General features: G+C 36.9%; 1 protein-coding gene across 2 annotated transcripts; it reads left to right on the forward strand.

Annotated features, from left to right (window-relative positions):
- Window positions 1-7: 7 nt before the first annotated feature.
- On the forward strand, window positions 8-22664 carry LOC138711259 (ribosome assembly protein METTL17, mitochondrial). Of its 2 annotated transcripts, none has more exons than XM_069842685.1 (11): window positions 8-146; window positions 2313-2472; window positions 5161-5292; window positions 7079-7349; window positions 11630-11795; window positions 13835-13978; window positions 15184-15261; window positions 17943-18081; window positions 19200-19338; window positions 20029-20105; window positions 22577-22664. In XM_069842685.1, exons 1-11 carry the CDS (start codon window positions 60-62, stop codon window positions 22621-22623), a joined length of 1440 nt encoding a protein of 479 aa, XP_069698786.1. In that variant the 5' UTR covers window positions 8-59; the 3' UTR covers window positions 22624-22664. The 2 variants fall into 2 exon arrangements, with proteins under 2 accessions (XP_069698786.1, XP_069698787.1); XM_069842686.1 differs by lacking the exon at window positions 8-146 and adding an exon at window positions 259-413.
- Window positions 22665-24458: the final 1794 nt, after the last annotated feature.

The raw sequence follows: 24458 nt of genomic DNA on the forward strand, positions 1-24458 counted from the left end.
GCGACTTCATCCGTAACAAACGTACATTGTCTGGAAAACTTTAATTATTGCTGTATTTGATGCTTATAACGTGGGTAATTAAAGAGGTTGCAATGAACATGTATTATAATAAATTAGCTGTTCCTGTACAAAGATATATCAGAAGGGTAAGAGTTAACGAACGTTCACCATTTTCTAGGTTTTAAGTGTGTTGTATAGGTTATGTAGGCCTACTGTTAAAGTTAAGGAGTCATATGTATGGTGTATTTTTTGCATGTCGACATAATTGGCTATTTGTAGGCCTTACGTCATGTGAGGATAAAAAAATCTGCGCTGTATCAGGGATACACGGAACGTCACCTAATTTCGGAAATGAAACTACAGTTGTGTCAGTTTGAATGTTTTATTCTTGTCATCTGTTTTACAAATGGAGTGTGAGTCAATGATAAGAGAAGTAATTGAGGATAAATCGCAATATAGCGAACGCCAGTAGGGGAAGTTATCCCCACCTACATGAAATGTGCATTCAACACAACACTCGCCTATCACGTAGAGTGTCTGATGAGCTAGTAGGGGAAAAGTGGAAGGGGTCGTGGGCGGAGCTTCTACGTTTGCTATATTGCGATTTGCCCGTAATTGATATAGGGCATGCAGTATGTCTTCATATGAAGTGACCACTGTAGTGACATCACAGTCTACTATATACAGTCACGAAGCTTGAGTTTTGAGGGTGCTAGAAACAATAGACTGTGACGGTTCTATTTTGCATTGCCTGTAATGAGGCGATATTAGCGATCCTAGTGGTGTGCAACTATGTAATGTTTGCATATTTACTACGTATTGAGCTTCGCGACTGTATATACTAGACTGTGGTGACATTCCGAAATTAGTTCAAGCTCACATTACATTTCATTATATTCCATAGATCTTACATTAGCAATGAAGGTTTATGATGTGGGACAAGTCAAATTTTTACAAGATTACATTGATTCATGGCTCGGATGTGGCTCATATTGCAGTAAGCATTTGAATTTATACCATCTTTGGTTTCACCATGGATCCCAGAATGGATACCCATACTCGATGTGGAGATTGACATATTTCTAAGTCAAAAGTAAGAAATATTCCATCCTTATTTCCTTCATACTTACTTACTTACAAATGGTTTTTAAGGAACCCGGAGGTTCATTGCCGCTCTCACGTGAGCCCGCCATAAGCAAGATTAATCCAGTCTCATCATATCCCACCTCCCTCAAATCCATTTTTAAATTACCCTCCCATCTACGTCTCGGCCTCCCCAATGGTCTTTTTTCCTCCGGCCTCCCAACTAACACTCTGTATGCATTACTTCCTTCATACATACAAAAATTGTCTTATGAACCAATCAAAATTACCTATACAGAATATGAGGCGAACAATACTGTCTCACTGAAAAGATAATTAAATTTGAGTTGAGAATTCACATGCATTAAAAACAATAGGTGCAGGCCTACATTCCATGTTCTTCTGATTTTTACAGAAACGCATATAAGGTGTGAAATACAAGACTAATAACTAGAGTCCTGCATTTGAATACAAGTTAGGTGTACATTGATCATACTAGATTCGTATGGAGAGGCTAGTTGCAAGTCAACAGTTCACACTTCAGTGACTTGTAGACTTGTCAGTGTAACCAGCTAGAATCGAACTCAAGACCATCCTTTTGAAGTTTGGTTGCAGACGACCTGTTCGTGCAAACATTTGCGATGGGATAAACTGGTTGGCATCGTAAATGAAATTTTGATTCACTAAACCTTGCAACTTTCCTTGCATTTCCTTTTGCTCTTCCATAAAAGAAATGCATATCAGCAATTTGCAAGGTTTATTGAGCCAAAATTTTATTTACGATACCAACTAGCTTATCCCATTTTTATGAGAAATCACCAACGTTTGCAGAAACAGGTCGTCTGCAACCAAACTTCAAAAGAATGGCCTTCAGTTCGATTCTAGTTGGTTACACTGACTAACATACTAAGTAGGCTTGTGACTACGAAAGGAATGTTTCTGAACATAGATTCCTATACGAAAGTTATTCATAATTGTCTCTTCTATCATCCCTAAATGTCTGCAACGTACTCACTAAATCACCCTGTAATTCTTAACTCACCATAAAAGATGGCACATTCACTAGAACAATTATTCCTGGATTCAAGTGGAGGTGCTAGACACTTGTGCAAACCTGGCTGCTTTTAAGAATTGCTGCAGTGACAATGACTCCCACTTCACCATTATCCTCAGTATCATCTCCCACGACCTTGATATAAGATGCTAATTTCCTTTTTATGTTTACTTAGTATGCAACGAAACACAAAGTCGGTGTCCAAATGGAACTTGAGCTGATAAGTCAGTTTGAAAGTAACAGACTGAAGCCAAGGAAACATCCTGGGGCGATGAAAACAAGCACTGCAGAGGTTCCTGCAGTTGCTGTAAAGGCCATGCAGTCTGTAATGAAGGGTGAGTATTACGTCCACTGATACCTGGTGCATAATTACAAATACACAATATAAACCAAGTGGTGTTCAACCTTTATTGTTCGCATAGCCCAGGATATTACTTCTCTTTAACTTTGTGTACCGAAGTTGTTGGTACATAATTCAAGTTGTATGAAGTAATATAAAATAAATTACATACAAAATAATATATCAATAAGAAACATATTATTGCCTATTGTGTTAACATTCTCTTACTGGTAGTGCAATTGTCAAAGGATAATGTGAAATGCATCTGTGTATCGCTCCTAACAATATTTTGAAGAAGGGTCATTGCTTGCTAAAAGAAGTAAAAAAGAAATAGTATTAAGGAAAATGTTAATCCCACCCAATAGTGTTCAATTACAATGCACTGAAACGAACTCAGACTTTTACATAGAAGTTGGTACCTCTGGTCACCAGTGGTGTATGTTGAATATTACTGATTTAAAAACTTCACAGTTAAATTACGCTGATGGAATTACGGTACTCATTACAATTTTCAACGATTTCGTTTATAAATAAAAATATGCAGTTTTTTTTAAAATTAAAATAACAAGGATTTTTCTTTTAGATAGTCAGGTGAATAATCAAACATTTTAAGTCCTGTATGCTTGAGCATAATATATATTACATGGAGTAATGAAAATATATTCCTTCTTTCTTATGTTATCTGAATGCATTTTCAATTTGTAAATGTTCTCAAATTTGTTTTTATAAACAATTTTGAAACAATTTACAACTAGTAGTTGTATGAACCTGTCCACACCTGTGGAGTAACGGTCAGTGCGCCTGGCCGCGAAACCAGGTGGCCCTGGTTCAAATCCCGGTCGGGCCAAGTTACACCGGAGACAGAACAACTAGAGGCTTCAGTGACGTCACTACAGAAGAGCCCACACAAGCAGAATTGTTCGTTTCACTACTAACTGAAAATGTTGACCACTTACAGTACTTTCACTGATCCAGCTGCGCTCTCACAATACAATAACTACTGTTCAGAAAATGTTTTGCAGCTGAATGGTACCGTACCTGCTAGTGCGGGAGGAGGGGGTGGTCGGACCGCTTAAAAGTAACGGCCTCCAAGCTTCTAAATGTTCTGTCCCCGGTGTACCTGATTGAGGTTTTTTCCGGGGTCTTCCCTCAACCCAATACGAGCAAATGCTGCGTAACTTTCGGTGCTGGACTCCGGACTCATTTCACCAGCATTAATACCTTCATTTCATTCAGATGCTAAATAACCTAGATGTTGATACAGCATTGTAAAATAACCGATCTGTCCAGTGTAGACTTGGTGGGCTAGGAAGAGAGATAGCCCGGCATGTGATGTATTAAGCTTCAATTGGCAATGGTTATAAAGCTTAGGCGGAGAACTCCACTAGTCTGCTGTAGTGCTCAGAGCTGAACTAACTCGCCTGTCGTTCGAGAGTGTTAACAGAATTTACGATAGATATAATATGTGATAACTCATGTAATGAAATACAGCGCTGGCTATCATAATTAATTGTCCAACAAAAATGTGATAGTTACCAAAATTGCAATATTCAAAATTATTTTAATGCATATGTTAAAACAATAATTTATGCTCAAGATAAAACCTAGCTGCATATAAACATCTTTCTTTAAAAAATCAAGATTTTAGGTATAACTCCCTGTAAAGTTGATTTGAATAATTTCGAGAGAAAAATTGTTCCGGGGCCGGGCATCGAACCCGGGACCTTTGGTTTAACGTACAAACTGGTAGAGCGTTGGTACGTTAAACCAAAGGTCCCGGGTTCGATGCCCGGCCTTGGAACAATTTTTCTCTCGAAATTATTCAAATCAACTTTACAGGGAGTTATACCTGAAATCTTGATTTGAATAATACACGTCACTGTTCGTTAACAGAAAACCACAATTTAAGTCACACGGAGTTAGTGTGCACTCGAAGTTGGTTGCTTGATGGTTGTCAGCCTACTTTGAGGTCTGTGGATATAGAGGGAAAAATTGGATCGGTGTCGGGTAGAGTTCCCAGGTAGCTCAGTTGGTAGAGCGTTGGTATGTTAAACCAAAGGTCCCGGGTTCGATGCCCGGCCCCGGAACAATTTTTCTCTCGAAATTATTCATCTTTCTTTAACGTTATAATGTTGTAAGAAATTATATATTGCAAGAAATAACATGCCTTGACACCATCATATTGATTTAATTTATTTAAAAAAAGGCCACATCCATTAGACTCGATATAGGATTTTAACAGATAATTTTAAAAAGTTCAATTATTCCAGAATTGAGTGTTTTGATGGGACATCATGTTTGATTACCATCTTTGACTTTTTCCATTTTCACTTGACACCATTTAATTTTTTTATAATTATTTTATTTTTCTTTGTGTTACATTTTTCTTAAACTAATACAAACACAACACTTATGCCCGAGGCGGTACTCGAACCCACAACCCTTCAGACCAAGCTAGAAACATTCTGTACCTCTGCTGTTTGCACTACCAATGCTAGCTCATTGAAATCAACAACTGACACACTCGTAGATGTCCACGAAACAAAACACTTGGGTGCCTGACTGAATGCTCAAGTTATCTAGGAGAAATGTACTGGCACATGATCTGGCAAAAACGAAAATTAGTAGAATTTCGACGACAATCGAAGCTTTACTATATCTGTGAATGCTCTTTTGTTATTAGACAAGCCTACGAAAGCACTGAGTACCGAGGGAGCAGCACTTGTGAGGTACCTGAGGGCCAGATTGCCACCCCTTGAAGAACGGGAGATCAGAGTCAGAAAGAAGGAGATACAACGTCAGGTAGAAAAGAAATGTAAGAACAATAGAAGAGTTAGAGGTGAGAGAGATCAGAATTGCATGTGTAGATGGTTTATGTCGCATACTGCGTTGTACTTCAAAATGACATTGTAATTAGTTTAAAATTCAGATTAAAATTTCTCATATTTAAAAAAAAACATGCAAAGTTCATGATTCTAGAAGTCAGTCAAGTCCAAGAAAAAAGTGAAAGTTTATGTCTTAAGACTTTTTATGTCTTTTATTAATTTAGAGTTACCTTTCCTCAGAGAGGAATATGATAAAAGCATTTATCTAATAAAAGAGAATGTTCACATAGAACTGTCCAGTGACTGAACATTCCCATTTAAACCTTGCAGTGTAGAAGCTGAACAAGACAAGTTCGCACTCTGCACTTTGCTACAGAAACTAAGTTAAGTTAACAGTTTGCTCAATGGTCCAACAACGTAATTTTTGGGAGGAGGAAAGGATTTTATGGCGTGGAATTTTCATGACAAGTCTCAACCAAAATTGTGATGAGGAAATTAGAGTACTTTTAATTACATTTTATAAAGTTGACTTGAAATAAATAATTTTTGAAACATAATGTTAAATGCTGTATTAATTTTTGTGAAATTGATGGTAAGCAATTAGAAAAAAAAATGCTTCAAACATTATGTTCAATCTCTTATTTACCCTTTCCACACTTCTGATAGCAGTTTTAGTAATTGTGACTGTATAATTTGAATAATTTCAAGGAAAAAATTGTTCCAGGGCTGGGTATCAAACCTGGGACCTTTGGCTTTGTCAGCCCACTTTCAGGTCCGTGGATATAAAGGGAGAAATTGAGTTGGGGTTTGGTAGAGTTCCTGGGTAGCTCAATTGGTAGAGCCTTGGCACATTTAGCTAAAGGTTCCGAGTTCGATATCCAGCCCCGGAATAATTTTTCCCTTGAAATTATTCAAATCAGCTTCACAGGGAGCTATACCTGAAAGCTAGTTTTGCAATTGTGAGTGTAATCGACAGTTGATTACAAAATTCCCAACTCTGGTAAGAAGGATGTGAAGAGTGTGATATAGTATATATAATATTGATGTTTTTACCTTTATCTTCCATTTATCTTTTTCTTTTTAGAAAATATGTGATCTTGGAATTAGTGACCGACTTCTTCATAGGAAAAGTTTAATATTAATAAAAGTTCGATCAATAAATAAAAAATAAAAACTTTGCCACCATAAAATTAATTAATTAATCATTTTTTACTAATGGCGTTTATTTGATTGTTGGTCATTCAGTCAAATTAAATTAACATTAAACAAATAAATTTATGAGCACACAAAACACGAAACAGCACACTGCAATGGTTCAAATTTTGTTATTTTAACAAAGTGACTTTGAAGTTGTTTCATCTTATTAGGATAAATAATAAACTTGAAATTTTGGTCACAGCAAAGGGTAAAAACTATAATATAGCTCTCTATAATATTTTTGGAGGGCAGAAACTACTATTTACCCCTCTGAATTTTTAGGGGAGTAAGTCTTACCCCTTTACCCCTTCCCCATTGTGTTGCGCCACTAATTTTACTGAGAAAGAAAATGTTGCGTTGTCAGTATTGAACCTTCTTACAACGTAGTTTGGACCACTGCCTAAGTTCAGCAACCTTCTGGTCAAAGAGTACCGGTACTGTGATTTCAGTGTGAACCTGCAAATTACAATCCTCTTTTGTTTTACCCATTTTTTTTTTTTTTGGACTTTGATGATCATTAATTACGTTTAAAAATCTGAATAAAATGAATCGTGGTTGAGGAGTTGTTCTTGCTTTCAGATGGAATCGATGCGTCCTCACTCTCAGAACAGGAGCAGGCTGAGCTCCACTTGAAGTACAAAGACGAAGTGGTGAAACGTCTGCAGCCCACTTTGTCCTCTTGGAAATCAATAGAGTACGATGAGCACAGGGCACTGCAATATATGGTCGCAAGATTTGCACCAGAATTTGCTGCGCTTCGAAGAATTTTTATGGAAATGAAGACACGGCAGCCTGATTTTAAGCCAAGGACAATGTTTGACTTTGGGTCAGGAGTTGGAACAGCAACCTGGTACTCATTACTTTAAGGAAAAATACATTTACGAAACAAAAGCTTCTTCAACACTTCTATATTATTACATTACCGATACAAGTGATGTTTTTGTTCTGTTTTGACTTACTTTTATCTTATATAGATTTTTCTACCTGTGGAAGAAAAAATATAGTAAAGGGTGCGGCAAAACATCCTCCCTAATTTAAAGTTTAAATAAAAAACAGATGGATCAAAATAAGGAAACTGCATTAATATAAATGGTATCTAAACAGCGGGAAATTTAGGTTTACATGCGTTGCCATAGCGTTATCAAATGACATGCGCAAAACAACAAGAATTGAATAGGACATCGAATACACGGAATTGACATTCAATTAATGCAAATTGTAATCTGTAACGAATTCCAACTATGCCGTGGACGGGTGAAGAACGTGCTTACGCTGTGGTATCGTTTCTGGTAAGTGGTAATTCCGTTGTCGCTGCCCAGCGTGCTTTCCGGAGACGCTTCCAGATTCTCCCTCGTGGTCGCTGTTCAAGAATTGTTTGAACGTGATTATGAAAATCGTGTGAGGTCAAGTGCAAACATCCTTTAAGATGTGCCTGAAGATGCTGTAGTTCTTTTTAGTGATTAAGCACATTTTCACTTATCGGGATGCGTGAATCATCAAAATTTTCGATATTGGAGTGGACAGAACCCTCGTGAACTTCATGAAAAACCTCTACATAACGACCATGTTACTGTATGGTGCGCGGTTGCAAGAGTCGGGATGCTTGGTCCTTACTCTTTTGAAGAAGATGGTGCTACTGTGACAGTAAACTCAAAGGTACACTTTTATGATCAACAATTTTTTGGCACCAAGAGTCAATGCGCTGCAGACTGACCAGGTATGGTTTCAGCAGGACGGAGCCACTTCTCACACAGCTCAGATTTCTCTCCAAGTCCTGAGACAGATGTTTCCCGGACGTTTAATTTCTCTTCACGTGGTGACGTCCCCTTGGCCAGCACGATCACCAGACCTTGCATCCTGCGATTTATTCTATGGTGGCATCTTAAGGCTGAGGTGTTCAAACATCGGCCGAGGATTTTGCCAGACCTAAGAAATGCAATACAGGAAGAAATTGGTCTTATTCCTCAAGAAATGCTAGTTAGAGTGATGCAGAATTTCCTAAGTCGCATTCAACAATGCATTGATAGTGAAGGACACTACTTGAGAGACACGTTATTCAAAAAATGAAAAATTCCCACTTTTAAGATACTATTCATATTAATACAGTTTCCTTATTTTGATCCATCTGTTTTTTATTTAAACTTTAAATTAGGGAGGATGTTTTGCCGCACCCTTTACTATATGTGCATCAACTGATTTAAATATATGGCCCAGTACCAGTGGCAAAGGTAGTATTCAGAGAAACAATAAACAGTTCCATTTTAAACAGGGTAACAGTATCAACACCTTTGCATGACATAAGATATAGGCTGGCACATTCTGCATGTAGAAACCAACTACTGTCAATTGGCATCCATTACTGACTATACTGTTTGCATCCCATTACATAACTTACTTTCAATTAGTTGCAATGTAAATAATAGTGTATTATCAAACAACTTTATAATGTTGTACTTTATTGCATTTCGCTTCGAGTTTTCTAATTTTGATAAAGTGCAATAACTGTAGAACAGTATAAATGTGGTTCATACATCAGCATTATAAAACAATTAATAACGAAATAACGTCAAATTTGTAGTAATGGGTAGTATTCAGAGGATCCACAATTAGTATGGGCAGCTAATTTCTTATACAGTGAAACCTGTTCAAGACGGAAGTGACATGGTCCTAATTTTTTTTCCGTTGTGGACAGGTTTCCGTATTATTCAGGTGTGACATTAAAATGGAATATCTTGTCATTTATATACATGAGAAACAAAATGGCATGTCCCAAACTGCAAGAAGTACAAAATATTCCATTTAACACTCATCACATTAAATCGCTTTCTGTCGCTTTTATTACGTTGGTGAATCATCTTGATTAAAATCTCATTTTCTGTATAAATATTATCGTAACTCACTCATTAGTCATTAAACATTACTAAAGTTTACTAATCTCATCCTATTTAATATCTAACACTATACTCTAATCCTGTACTGCATATCACTGCACTTTATTAATTAATTGGACTAGGAGCCATCTATTAGAAGCCTTGAATTCTGGTTTATTTAATTTCTTTCCCAGTTCAATAGCTTGCTTTGCAGAACAGATCCAGAAATTGGCTTGTTCTTTGAAAGGTCATGAAGAACCCACTCTCACAACAATTAATTTATTTTCACATAAACAGTTGCTTTCTGGTTCCTTTTGTGTCACCAATATTGGCCGCACACCACTCACTCATTATGATCTTTATTTTTTTAAGTGTCACACCTGAGTTTTCCACGACTGTACTTCAACATTATTTCACATAGACTTTGTTTCTAATTTTCCTTTATCTCGATAACTTTTACTTCATCACTAAATGTTAATGCCACATTTTATGCAATTTTTTTTTTACCTGAAAATCACTACACTTGCGCTCTGTTTAGCTACGATAGTATACGGGTGTGAAGCATTGAAAATCTTTGCAAAATTTTAGAGGGTACGAGGGTGTGTTGGCCTGTCGGTCATAAATTTTATTACCCTGTTGACTAGGCAGACGAGTCCCTTCAAAGAAAACTTGTTTTTATCTCAGTGACCAACATATTTCGTATATTTCTTGAAATTACACGCTGTTTCACAATATAGTTACAAAATATAATGTGTCCAAAATATTGTTTCCGTTTGGAACAGTAGCAGACAGTTTCCGTTTCCGCGTTAGACAGTTGCCGTTTTATTCAGGAAAAATTACACATAATACATACAAATTTCGCCAGGACCAATAAATTGTTCCGAAATAGACAGGATTCCGGATTATTCAGGTTCCGATTTGAACAGGTTTCACTGTATTAGCTATCTGTCTGTGTGCGCAATCTAAGGAGACATTTCGACATGAGCCATTAGCAGAGTAAATAATTGTTGTTGTGTATAAAATTAATGGCAATTGTAATGATCTCTGCGAATTTAGTGCAGGTCAATGGCTATACAAGTAGACAGGTATTAACGGTCACTAGTTGTAAACCCCTCCTTACGTATGGGTAAAATTCTGCACAATCAACGAAGTGTGAAGGATGGCACTGCTGAATTTCAAACGGAAGGATATTATGCTAATATATTTAAACATTTATCTATTTGCGCAAATAGTAAAATACTGTATTAGAAATAATTGCAATGTACAAATAGCTGGTTTAAGCAAACTTCTTCGAAATTGTCATGCAGTATCTACTTAAAGTGCACAATGTATAAATAAGCCACCTTCGTATTTGGTTGCATTGTAAATGATTCAATTTAAGTATGTTGACTATAGTTCAAGGAAAAGAGCTGTAAATGGCAATGTCATTTGCAACATGAACATAATGACAAAATACACAGGGTGATTCAGACCACCCGTAACAGCCATTTATTTCGGAAACTAGTGCATGAAAATTTCCGAGACAAAAATATTTATAACTAAACCACATGTGAACTTTCACTTGAGCTTGATTCCATCAATCAGCTCTGACAGGAAGTAGGGTCAGTGGCGTATCACTTTAAAATTTCAAATGGGAGTCGGGGTCAAATAAGGTACCATTTGATAGAGCTCTTCAAAACAAACAACTTTCATAGGAAGCGTTTTTATTAATTCCTACTCTGCCAGTCACTTGACCACGCCGAAGTGTTAGGAGTCACTGACAGTGTTAGAAGAAGAGAACGGGTGTGTGCTGCTCAGAACGGCAGACAGTTTGAACATTTATAAAAAAATTAATGAATTGTCAAGCCTTTCAGTAAACATGTCAACATTAATTGTCTTGTTTACATTTTCGTCTTGTAACATTTCTCAATATTGATGACATTGTATTTTCATACGTTTTCTCATTGAAAGAGTAGGAATTAATAGAAACGTTTCCTATGAAAGTTGTTTGTTTTGAAGAGCTCTATCAAATGATACCTTATTTGACCCCGACTTCTATTTGAAATTTTAAAGTGATACGCCATTGACCCTACTTCCTGTTAGAGCTGATTGATGAAATCAAGCTCAAGTGAAAGTTCACATGTGGTTTAGTTATAAATATTTTTGTCTCGAAAATTTTCATTCACTAGTTTCCGAAATAAATTACTGTTACAGGTGGTCTGTATGTTGCCTTGTTTTGCTAATTGTATTTATTATGTTATAATGCATAACTGTTTGGCAGGGCTGCCAGATCTGTGTGGACTGAGTGCATGCAGGAGCACTTCAATGTGGACTCGTCAGGGCATATGAACGATCTGGCAAGTCTCCTGCTCAGGGAAGGAAACGAAGACAAAGAAATGCCCATTAAAGGCGTTTTCTATAGGCAGTTCTTACCAGCCTCCCAACTGGTATGTTGTCACTGGACTTGAGTTCTTAGACTGTAAAACGTAACTCAAATGCACCATTATACACATTTCTTTGTGATACAAGGACGTCTTTAACATTTTATATTACTGAGAATGGCTTTAGAACTTCAATATACGTAGATGTGGTAGAATTAAATATGAAAAACATTTGAAAAGTTTTTTTTTTACAAATGTGTTTAATTGAAATCTAGAAAGTGGTGTTTTGTGTTATTGATACTACATCCAGTTACTGAACACAGGACATTGAATTCGGAGGCTTGATACATAATTCAGCCCCTTGGGGCAAGACAGTGGTAAGCCACAATTTTATATTTCTACTTTTAAATGTGTTCTTGCAACAAGCTTTATCTTCAGAAATTGTGTAAACTAATAACTAAAAGCCAGGAAAACATAGTAATGGCAACATAGTTACTGTTTCACACTAAATTAATTTTTGTTACTTTTGACATTACATACTTCAAATATAGTCCTCTGCCATGTCCTTGCAAGACAGCGGACATCATTTGCAGCATCATTTCTGGTCACTGATCGATCTGAAGCTCGTTGAATGCCTCGCTTCCACCAATATTGCAATAGTTCGATATGGTAGGACTTCTCTCCCACAAGCTTCTTGTAATGCCGTAAAGCACTGGATTACATTTTTTTCCTCTTGCAACTTGTATTTTTATGAAGCATCTGTGTTCATACCACTGAACATTTTTAGGGCCGTATTACTTAATACAAATCAGAAAAACAGTCCCTGTATTCACAAGATATGGTTACTTAAAGACTTTTAATATTTCACATTTATGCAATAATCACTCCTCTATTACATACTAAAAGATTCCGATGCTCACCGCTAGGAGCACTGATTTACAGCACTGTTGCCATTACTATGCCCTGGTATTATCAATTACCATTTCATCAAATTTATTTATGAGTAATGACAATCTAAGTTTATGCTGAAGACCAACTGATGTTAGCATTACTTGCCCCAAGGGGCTGAATTATAAAACAAAACACACAATAAATAATAGTACATTATGCAACGAGCCTACAATGATAGTAATTAAGACGCGAGTATGTTTGTTTATGAAATGAGCGCAAGCAAGTTTCATAACTTTCATGTGAGCGTCTTAATTACCATTATAGGCAAGTTTCATAAGACTTTTTATGCTCGACCATATTTCTAACTTGAAATTATTCAGAAGTATTCATTTTATTCGCATCTCACTGAAGAGCAGAAGTGACCTTGTGCAAGCTCGTAAATTGTGAGATGTGCGCAGACGCGAAAGTATTGATTTTTTCCGAGGAACGAATGTCATTGACCTTGATATAATCTAGAGAATAACATGAAGATTAGGCTTGATATAACCTGGAAATTGATTTATAATTGAAAAACGAGATGACAAATTGAATTTATTTGATTATTATTTACAATTAATGCTAATTATTATAGTAACAGAACATAACCTGCTGCGACAGTATTGGATTTCCAGTCTCCGTGACTTTTTGCTAATTGTCTTTCGATTGCATATCCGAGAATAATCGATACTCGCGGTTTTATAATGGTACAATCAGTACAAAGGTGATTTTTCATTGGCTGAACAACTGAATTATAATGAATAGGTGTACTTTAATGAGGTGCATTAAAGGGCTACTACCAGGTGTATAATTACTACATTTCGGCATGGTCGAGCATAAAACATACCTACATAATTAAGCCCTATTTGACTTAGCAGTCTTGTTAAACATGACTACCAGCTGATACACAGCTCTGAAGCAAGTATGTCTACACGGTGCAGATACTTAACAAGTCTCCTCTAGGAGCCATCTTGTACAATATCCTCAGATTTCACTGTCATTTAATGCTCTGCTGATAGCCACACTATAATAGACGACCCAACTTTGCAGCAGCCAGTACACACCTGTCTTGGAAATAAAACAACAACAACTTCTTGAATTAGTCATTATGAAGTAATATCGCCATTAACGTTCCCCTTGCCTTTCTAGCAATGTAATCATTTGCAATTGTGTTTCAGCTCCAGTATGATATTGTTGTATCTGCTTACACACTTCTCGAACTCCCGTCAGCTGTAAGTCGTCTGGAAACAATTGTCAACCTGTGGAACAAGACGAACAGATACCTGGTGCTAGTGGAACATGGCACAAATGCTGGATTCAAGGTGTGGAAACTTTACACCATGGTTTTGCTCAATAACATCACAATAAAATTATCAGTTTTACTTATTTGCTTACTGGACAGTCTTTTGTGATCTTCTTGTTACCTTGGCTTGCTACTGGATCGCGAGTTCAAACTACGATTAAGGCAAAAATCTATAGCATGACTTTCTTCAGAAGGAAAGAATTACAGGAAGTATGAAAACTTACCCTGACCAAGAGAGCTCCAGGCAAAATCCACCAGCCAATAACTTGAGGCTTTGGAAATTAGCTAGATCTTCGTGAAAAAGTAGAAGGAATTAACATTGGGAGTCGGCCTCAGTAGCGTAGTTGGTACAGCGCTGGTCTTCTGTGCTGAAGGTTGTGGATTCGACCCCAGTCCAGGTCGATGGCATTTAAGTGTGTTTAAATGAGACAGGTTCATGTCAGCAGATTTACTGGCATGTAAAAGAACTCCTGAGGGACAAAATTCTGTCACACTGGTGACGCTGATATAACCTCTGCAGTTGCGAATGTCGTTAAATAAACCATATTAATTTTTAACATTGGGAAGAGGGGGGGAATATATATACTGTATAATGTGTGTGTGTGTGTGTGTGTGTGTATATATATATATATATATATATATATAAGCCCGTCCACACCAACGTTGTGGTAGATGCTCATTAAGATACTCACGCACTTCCAGATGGAAATGTGGTGGAGCCCCATCTTGTTGAAATAAAAACCCTGGTTTATCTTCATGTAACTGAGGTATCAACCACATCAACGGGCTTCTAACAACGATCGGTGTGTTCTCCGTTGGCCTCCTCGGTCGCCAAATCTGACTCCCTGTAATTTTTTCTATGGGGGTTTGTCAAAGATCAAGTATATGTACCTCCTTTGCCAGTTAATCTTGAAGAACTTAGTAACCGGATCCGTGCGGCAGTGGCTAGATATGCTCCAGCGGGTGTGGCAGGAGTTAGACTACCGAGTGGATGTTTGTCGAGGAGGTCACATCGAGCACTTGTAGCAGTTGATGGACCAAAAACTTGATGAGTTTCTCTTTTTATTGGTATAACTTTCAATAATGTATGTCTCATACTTTTCATAATACAAGGCTATGGAATCGGGTAAAGCCTTGTATATATACACACACACACACACATACAGAGAGAGCGAGAGAGACAGGAACTAAAACAAAGCTAAGAGCCATTTCTGTATTTTGTAGGTAACAAACGAGGCAAGAGACTTCATCTTGCAGCTTGTGAAGGAGGGAGATGCCCCAACGGCCCATGTCTTGTCGCCAGTAAGTGTCTTCATTTATTATATACAATGACAATGCTGATGGAGTGACAGTATGACAAATTCACATTCATTATTGATGAGAAAATCGAACATGTAGCATCAGTATTTATTACTATGTATGGAAGCAAGAAGGAAAAGAGGGCCACGAAAATTTAAGAAACATTATGTTTCCACCTATAGAGTTGCCTGAATTATGGGATGTAAGTATCAAATAAAATTTGAACAATAGTAAACACAAATCTGCATAATGAGAAACTAAAGCATTTCCCTATGTCCCTAGCATAGATATTATAGTTTGAAAAATGTCCATTACAATTTTTCTTGATGCGTGCATTGTACAACATGAAATTTACCCAGCTCAAAACAAAGCGATTTTACGAAGATGTCTCCATGAAAACAATTGCTCCAATCCACAAAAGTCTTGTTGCTGTGAATGCAATTCAAGCCTCTCGTCTCAATTGAGGACATGGGTCAATAAGGGCATATAACGAAAAATGGTGTTTTCAGATAAGTGTTATTTACATGTTAAAGAGCTTGCTACGCCAATCGAATTCAAGTTAAATATTCAGGAACACATCCTTATTTATATTCATTTTAAATTAATGTAATAAGAGAAACTGTTGAGAAACAGCATCACAGTTCTGTAATAAAAATTTTTGTGAAACATTTTATACGCCCTTTTTCAGACAACAGCGTTATTTGTAATTAACATCCTTGTGAACCTCTAAAAAACTGATTTATTGAAGGACATAATGTTTACATCAGTTATACCACAGTTTCTTAAATCATATCTCTCCTTTGCATTTATTGCACTTCAATAATTGCACACTCTAATGTAAATAGACAATACATTACTTAACTTACTGGCTTTTAAGGAACCCGGAGGTTCATTGCCACCCTCACATAAGCCCGCCATTGGTCCCTATCCTGAGCAAGATTAATTCAGTCTCTACCATCATATCCCACCTCCCTCAAATCCATTTTAATATTATCCTCCCATCTACGCCTCGGCCTCCCCAAAGGTCTTTTCCCCTCTGGCCTCCCAACTAACACTCTATATGCATTTATGGATTCGTCCATACGTGCTACATGCCCTGCCCATCTCAAATGTCTGGATTTAATGTTCCTAATTATGCCAGGTGAAGGATGCAATGCGTGCAGCTCTGCGTTGTGAACTTTCTCCATTCTCCTGTAACTTCATCCCTCTTAGCCCCAAATATTTTCCTATGAACCTTATTCTCAAAAACCCTCAATCTCTGTTCCTCTCTCAAAGTAAGAGTCCAAGTTTCACAACCATACAGAACAACCGGTAATATAACTGTTTTATAAATTCTAACTTTCAGATTTTTTGACAGCAGACTAGATGACAAAAGCTTCTCAACCGAATAATAACACGCATTTCCCATATTTATTCTGTGTTTAATTTCCTCCCGAGTGTCATTTATATTTGTTACTGTTGCTCCAAGATATTTGAATTTTTCCACCCCTTCGAAGGACAAATCTCCAACCTTCATAGTTCCATCTCGTACAATATTCTGATCACGAGACATAACCATATACTTAGTCTTTTCGGGATTTACTTCCAACCCTATCTCTTTACTTGCGTTTTCCCTAATCGTTTGTGAATTTTCTCCTAACATATTCACGTCATCCGCATAGACAAGAAGCTGATGTATCCTGTTCAATACATTACTTAAACATGTATCAATACAAATATAAGGTTTATTCTTTTTACTTTACTTTGTTGTTTTTATGCATCATCAGATGTGTCTTCTGCTGCCGTCATTTGTTCAAGCACTGCATCACATCATACTTTCCCTTCTTCATCCAAGAATGACAGACTTCTTATGTCCTTTTCCTTGGTTTCATTTGTGGTGGATTCAGACTCAACAATTCCACTTGAGTCCTCCAGACGTTAAAGTGAATGAAAGATGATGAGCACAAGGCTGACGCTGAAATTACGCCAGATGGTAGCCGTTGGTATTTATGCATCAGGAAGGTCTCTCCTTTGCAGACAAGAAGCAAGAAAGGAATCTTGTTGAATTTTAGCACCCATATCCCGAAATAATCGAAAAATGGATTGTTGATCATCTTGAGACATGTTGTGATGTCAAGTTTTAATACAACACTTTATCAAAACAAATGATTTTCCAGTGGTATGATTTACCACTGTTTCTATTAGTTTTCCGTTCTTCATTTGTTTTTGTCCACAGCTTTCTTTCTCCTTTGTTTTCAGACATGGTTTACGTGTAGCACAAGAGACGCACTCGTGAACAGCCTGCTTGGACTGACTCACTGAACAAGTTGAGGTTCCCCATTACACTGACAAAACCCGTCTCATGTCGTGTGTAATGAACCTAGAGATACAAAACTCTACAATTACTGCTGACACCCTACTTACGAATTCAGCAATAATCAGAAAAGAGGCGTATAGCAGTGAACATTCTTATTCGGGTCATGTCCTCAATTGTCCTCACTCCTAGTGATTTTTATAAATCAAAAGGGATTTCAGAGAATAATGACGTAATAATGGTTGTAGTAGAATACTGGAACACTGATGTGAGAAGTGTTTTCAGTTCAGAGGGAGTGTTGAAAATAATGTACTGTGTGTGTAAGAGATAATAAATACTGTAGGCAATGTTAATCATAATCTTAAAATACCAGGATTTGTGTCTCTTTCAGTGCCCACACGATCTGCCTTGCCCTAGATTTGCAAGTGATACGACTCCATGCAACTTCGAGGTACCTTACATCCCACTGCCATTCGAGGGAACATCTGATATGGGAAAAGAGAGATTTTCTTACGTCGTTTTGAAGAAAGGTAATGCCTTTTTATAATATTGTTTCCTTTACCTTCATTATTTTAAAGGAATCAAATATAAGAACATATATATATATATATATATATATATATATATATATATACACATACTTACTTACTGGCTTTTAAGGAACCCAGAGATCCATTGCTGCCCTCACATAAGCCCGCCATTGGTCCCTATCCTGAGCAAGATTAATCCAGTCTCTATCATCATATCCCACCTCCCTCAAATCCATTTTAATATTATCTTCCCATCTACGTCTCGGCCTCCCCAAAGGTCTTTTCCCCTCTGGCCTCCCAACTAACACTCTATATGCATTTCTGGATTCGCCCATACCTGCTACATGCCTTGCCCATCTCAAACGTCTGGATTTAATGTTCCTAATTATGTCAGGTGAAGGATACAATGCGTGCAGTTCTGCGTTGTGTAACTTTCTCCATTCTCCTGTAACCTCATCCCTCTTAGCCCCAAATATTTTCCTAAGAACCTGATTCTCAAACACCCTTAACCTATGTTCCTCTCTCAAAGTGAGAGTCCAAGTTTCATAACCATAAAGAACAACTGGTAATATAACTGTTTTATAAATTCTTTCAGATTTTTATGACAGCAGACTAGATGACAAAAGTTTCTCAACCGAATAATAACAGGCATTTCCCATATTTATTCTGCGTTTAATTTCCTCCCGAGTGTCATTTGTATTTGTTACTGTAACAAATATGGTTTCCTTTACCTTAATTATTTTAAAGGAATCAAATATATATATGTATAAAAACCACACACACGTACGTGCTAAATGCCATCTCATGTAAGTACAGACCCACCTCCATTTAAGATCGCTGGCAGGAGTCACTGCATCTTGGATTCCCATCCTTTTTCTCACTTTGTTTCGTATTCAGCCTAAACTTTTCTTGGTGAACCATTAGTGAAGTGTGACTGATGCTTTAATACTTGACTGGCTGTCTGAAAGCTTAAAAAATACTGATCAACCTTCCATAATTAGGAACATTACAAATCTGCCTTCTCTTGTAATTGTGGCACGAGCAGAAAGCACGGATATTCTTAAATACTGGCACTCCTAAATATGTTGATGCTCTTCCCAACCATTCGTGTGTGTCAGGTGCCAGAGCAGCTGACGACAAACAGTGGCCAAGGATTGTACGACCACCTCTCATTCGCAAGAAGCACACGGTGTGCAGGATGTGTGTTGCAGGGGGAAAATTACAGGAAATCGTCTTCACAGCATCAAAACACGGAAAGTAAATAAACTCTTATACATTGAAACAACATTTAACACTATATCCCAGCCATTGTAACTGTGCACCTCACAGCTTAGCAAGATGCAATGTTGACACAATGACATTACACAAGAGTACTTTGCACCAATTCTGATACCGACTATTTAATGCTATTACTTCACACAAAGGATTCTCACCGTTTCCTGAATTACCTCTTTCTTTGCAGCAGCACTACAGATTATTTATAACACTGACATACAAATTACGCATGTAGTGGTAACACATCATGCAGCAACTGGTAGAAAATGCTAAATTCTGATTGACTCAGAAGACTACTATACAGTATTCAGAGTTTTTATGGGAAGTTGCTGATGCAAACAACTGTCAAGTGCAAAGTTATAATGGCTATTTAATATAAGCAGTTGGAGGAAACAGCAAAATCCTGAAAAGCATCTTGCCCTCAGCTTGTATTGCTCCATTTAATGCATCTTCTACATGCTGTAGTATTTTACCACCGAAATTCGCTGTTTCCTTCTCCATAACTTACTGAATGCTCATGTTCGGCAACTCAAATGATTTTGCTCTCTGTAAATAAGAAGCACCTTGCAGCAACAGAATTTTGAACTTGTCAACTCTTTTGTTCGTGAAACTCGTTATTTATAGAAATACGAGTGCACATACTAAGGGCTACTCATTAAAAACTGTTTTTAGATTCCCTTACAGATGTGCGCGGTCCAGCAATTGGGGTGATCTGCTGCCCCTGGCCATAAGTGAAGACAAGGCTGAAGGTGAGTACAGCAGCAGCAAATGTTGGTACCACTGTGCTAAACACACTGACTGTAAGGCTCTTCATCAAGCATACTTAGATGTGTACAGGAGTTGTACTTGGCACACATGCACCAATCCTGCTAGCAAAGTATTTTGTGTCCAACCAACATATTCTACAGAGGCAGCAAAACGTTACCGCACTATGCAAGGGACGTCGGAAACAGATGCCCGCAATCCATTGCTCGACTCACCGGTAAGCTGTAGCAGCGCAGGCGGGTGTTCAGTTTCATTACAATAGGACTAAATTATTGGTTAAGAGTTGCTGGTACCTAATGAATGAATGGAGTTTAAAACTGATATAGATCTTACTTTTCATCAAAGCAGCTGTTGAAAAGATGTCCAGCATTCTCGATACAAACATTGCATCATGTTAAAAAATTCCGAAACATTCATATCACTGCCTCTGAAATATCAGATATCTATCACTCATCTGATTTCATTCTCCAGGGCACATATCATTCCGAGTCAACAGTATCATAACATTTCTCGCAATTTTTTTTATTGGGTTATTTTACGACGCTGTATCAACATCTAGGTTATTTAGCGTCTGAATGAGATGAAGGTGATAATGCCAGCACCGAAAGTTACTCAGCATTTGCTCTTTTTGGGTTGAGAGAAAAACCCCGGAAAAAACCTCGACCAGGATTAGAACCCGGGCCACCTGGTTTCGTGGCCAGACGCCCTGACCGTTACTCCACAGGTGTGGACCTCTCAATTTTAAATACAGATTTTTGTAAATAGCAAACTACAGTTTACAAGTGATAACACACTAATACAGGCTTGCACAAGGTTTGCTCTCTCCGAGCCGACTCACAGCTCATGAGCAGAATGCAGATATTAGCTGCGCTCAGTATAAGGGTGGACTGGAAGAAGGGGTGATCTCGTACAAAATATACACAAAAGGAAGTACTATTACGAGTGCTTATGAAATGAATTCCCGTTCAGTGTTTGCAAAACTATCTTGGACTATTATTAATTAATAAAGAAATATTTATTTTACAGAAATAATAGAAATTTTATACCTACTTAAATGTACAATATCATTGTTATATTTTTATTTATCAGTACATCAAAACGAGGTTTTATGCTGTTGGCAGCTGAAAGGAACAGTAGCCTACTGATCGTAATGAAACATCAGTTACAGATGTTCGATGTCTGCCTTTATTAAAGTTGATTATAGAAAACAGTTGCTCACAAATATAAATGTTGAGCCAAACATAGCAATCATTTTCACAGCCAGCCTGTGTAGTCGTGGATATTATTGCTAATGTTTAGTCTTGTAAAACTCAACCAGGCTAGTAGTATTATTCAAACGATCTTTAGTCCTTTGGTCACATTGAAGATCAGTAAGTCCGAGCTGTAAATCGTTAAATGTTATGTTCCGTTTTTTAGATTCCTCAATACTGTACTGTAGCAGTAGGTAAGCAACGTGAAACAGTTACTGAGAATAGGCCTACACACTGCACTCCACTAGATAACTGAGTGGTCGTTTCCCTCTCCTCTACCTATAGCAAGTCTATGTCATTCTGACGTATCTTCCTCTCCGTTTTGGCGAGCGGTAAACATGGCTCTCCCGCTCCAAAGGAGCGTGCGCGCTCTTTGAGCGCTGTTTGTGCAGGTATGCACTAATAGATATTTTTATATGAATTCAAGCAAAATAAAGCACATATTCATTGCTTAAACCTTTCTGATAAGCGAGATCAGATCTCTTACTCTCATCAAAAACAGAAACTACACACCCTGTCAATGTGCCATTGCTGTCGTACTAAAATACAGTAAAACCCGTCTATACACATTCAAACAACTGAACTGTGGAAACTATCCAATTTAATTGCATGCATTCATGAGTTAATTTCATTTTTAAGTCCAAACACTAAGCATGTATCACAGAACATTTTGAACACATGACAAAGTTTTGTCAGTACAGTCTGTCTCATATTTCTTTTGAAGCACACATTTTTCTTTTCAGCAAGTAGAAGTTCAGTGCATGTGTACATTTTACAAGCAACAATATACTTTGAGTTAGCGCACAGTTCTAAGTTTCTTGCTCATTGATAGGTACAGTTTGTCATAGTCCGTAGCAGTGACAATTTCTGATCCAATAACATGTAACTCGCATTGAGGTCACATATAGAGCTTGGAAGTTCAGACCTTCTGTCCGTACACGTAGCTAGGGACAGGACTTCAGTATAAACAAGTGCACTCTTCTGACATGGAAGTACAGGTGGATCTGGCACATGCCAAATTTAGTTGGACATTACTGCTGTATGAAGTAATGTTTTGATACGAATTATTGGAAATTAAATAGATTAAAAAAAAAAAAGAGGGTCTTTACTGATGTGGCTGCTGAGTGCAAGTGCCTTTCTGCAGATTTCACTGTATTGTAAAAATAATAAAATAGTCGTTTTAAAAATCTAACTTTTCTTTTTAGATCAGAAGAAAGAAGTGGAACATGAAGATCAGAAGAATGAGTCATGAAAGTTTCTGTATGAAAATAAATAAACTTACTTTATAACGGAGCTGAGTATTTTACTTACATGCTATCACATCACTATCATATCATCCTACAAAGTCAAGTCTGAGCAAAAGCATACAAAAATGTTGAGAAAATAAATCAGTTGACAGTAGTAAAATTAACATAGGGCTAACTACACTTGCTTTATGGTAAATATTCCTTCATGATCTAATTGAATTATACTCTTAAGTGCTTAAATTAAGGTGACAGACAGAGACTTTAGTCAAAATACAGTTGAGCAAATTGATTAGTCAATTCTGGGATATTTTTAGAATTCTCTAATAACCTCAAATTCAAAGTCTAGATTCACTTCCTTTTCCATCCATTCGAACAATTCTACAGCACCAAGTCTCAAGTTCTTTTCTCCTTCTTTCTTGAAAAGACAGGCCCTTTTCAGGAGTACATTATTAACTAATATAAATTACATGAAAATAATTTTTAAATACAAATAATAAATGTATAAAATAGGAAAATGGTAAGCAATAGCCATGGACATGTTTAAGCCCATATCTCCTTAAGGGGAGGCAGAGGTGAAATTTTCGAACAAAACTGAAGAAAAAATGAATATTTGTTTTTTTCCATTTTTATTATTTTTATTTATTTTGATATTCCGATGTTAGTTTTTGATTTTGTGCCCTTAAAAGTATGGAATTAAAACCAAGATAACTATATTACTATATTATTCCCATAAACTAATACTTATCATTATTTATATACCTTCTCTGAACATATAAATAAAAAGAAATATTGAAAATTTCTTACAATATGGTGCATGGAGCATTTTATATCAAACGATCTAAAGTTTTATAAAATTATTAATGTTTACAGAACTATTGTACTTAGAAAGTTGAACCTTGTTATGTCCATTACTAATAACATACTTAGTACCCATGATCAATTTCAAACAAATCTGATAAATTTTGTGGATTTTGAAATATTCACCTCTGCCTCCCCTTAATCTAACTTCTGAGACCCCAAGCTCCCTATTTCAAAATGTTTTATAGAGCGTCCCCTACCTACTGTTTAAACCTACTGTTTAATTTTTACTGAATCATTTCATATACATTCAACAAATTAAATAAAATAAAAATGTGATATCTTAATGTATGTAGAGATACAAGAAAAGGCTAAATTAAATTAATTACAGTGAAGAAGGTTGATAAATGCTTTATGAAAATGAAAACTCTAGATCGAAAGGCCTTATCGGACTAAATTACCGACAATTATATTCTTGAACACCAGACAGCAGCTGTAGCTAGTTATAGACAGGACTATCTGGAGTGGCAACTTTCATAATATTGGCCTGCTATCAAATTTTCGAAGTCCAAAAGCACACCTTAGCCATGTCCAGCCTATTGAGTAACTGCTCCATTGTTAAATTGCAAGCATTATGCGCATTATTCATTTGGTTTGACCACAATCCAGGTTTATCCACTAGAAAGCAAATTACAATATTACAATTACCTGCCTCGAACAAGTACAAAATTTCGGTAAAAACATAATACGGCAAACGCTAAGCTCCGTCCATGACCCCTTTCCACTTTTCCCCTACTAGCTCACCACACACTCTACGTGATAGGCTAGTGTTGTGTCGAATGTACATTTCATGTGGGTGGGGATAACTTCCCCTACTGTCATTCGCCTTATTACGTTTTCGCCAAAATTTCAATTATCTGGGTTGTGAAATATCTTATCAAAATGAAAAAGATGTGAACAAGAAAATTACCAAATTTACACAAATTCTAGGAATAACAGACAATACATTAAAAGCTAAATTAATACAAAAATCTACAAGAAT

This window comes from Periplaneta americana, chromosome 12 (genome assembly GCF_040183065.1).
Source record: "Periplaneta americana isolate PAMFEO1 chromosome 12, P.americana_PAMFEO1_priV1, whole genome shotgun sequence".
Lineage (NCBI taxonomy): Eukaryota > Metazoa > Arthropoda > Insecta > Blattodea > Blattidae > Periplaneta > Periplaneta americana.

Coding starts and splice junctions, on each gene's coding strand:
- LOC138711259 (XM_069842685.1), top strand. CDS start 60: ATGCTTATAACGTGGGTAATTAAAGAGGTTGCAATGAACATGTATTAT. Junction 147..2,312: donor TACAAAGATATATCAGAAGG/GTAAGAGTTAAC, acceptor ATGTTTACTTAG/TATGCAACGAAACACAAAGT. Junction 2,473..5,160: donor CATGCAGTCTGTAATGAAGG/GTGAGTATTACG, acceptor TTTTGTTATTAG/ACAAGCCTACGAAAGCACTG.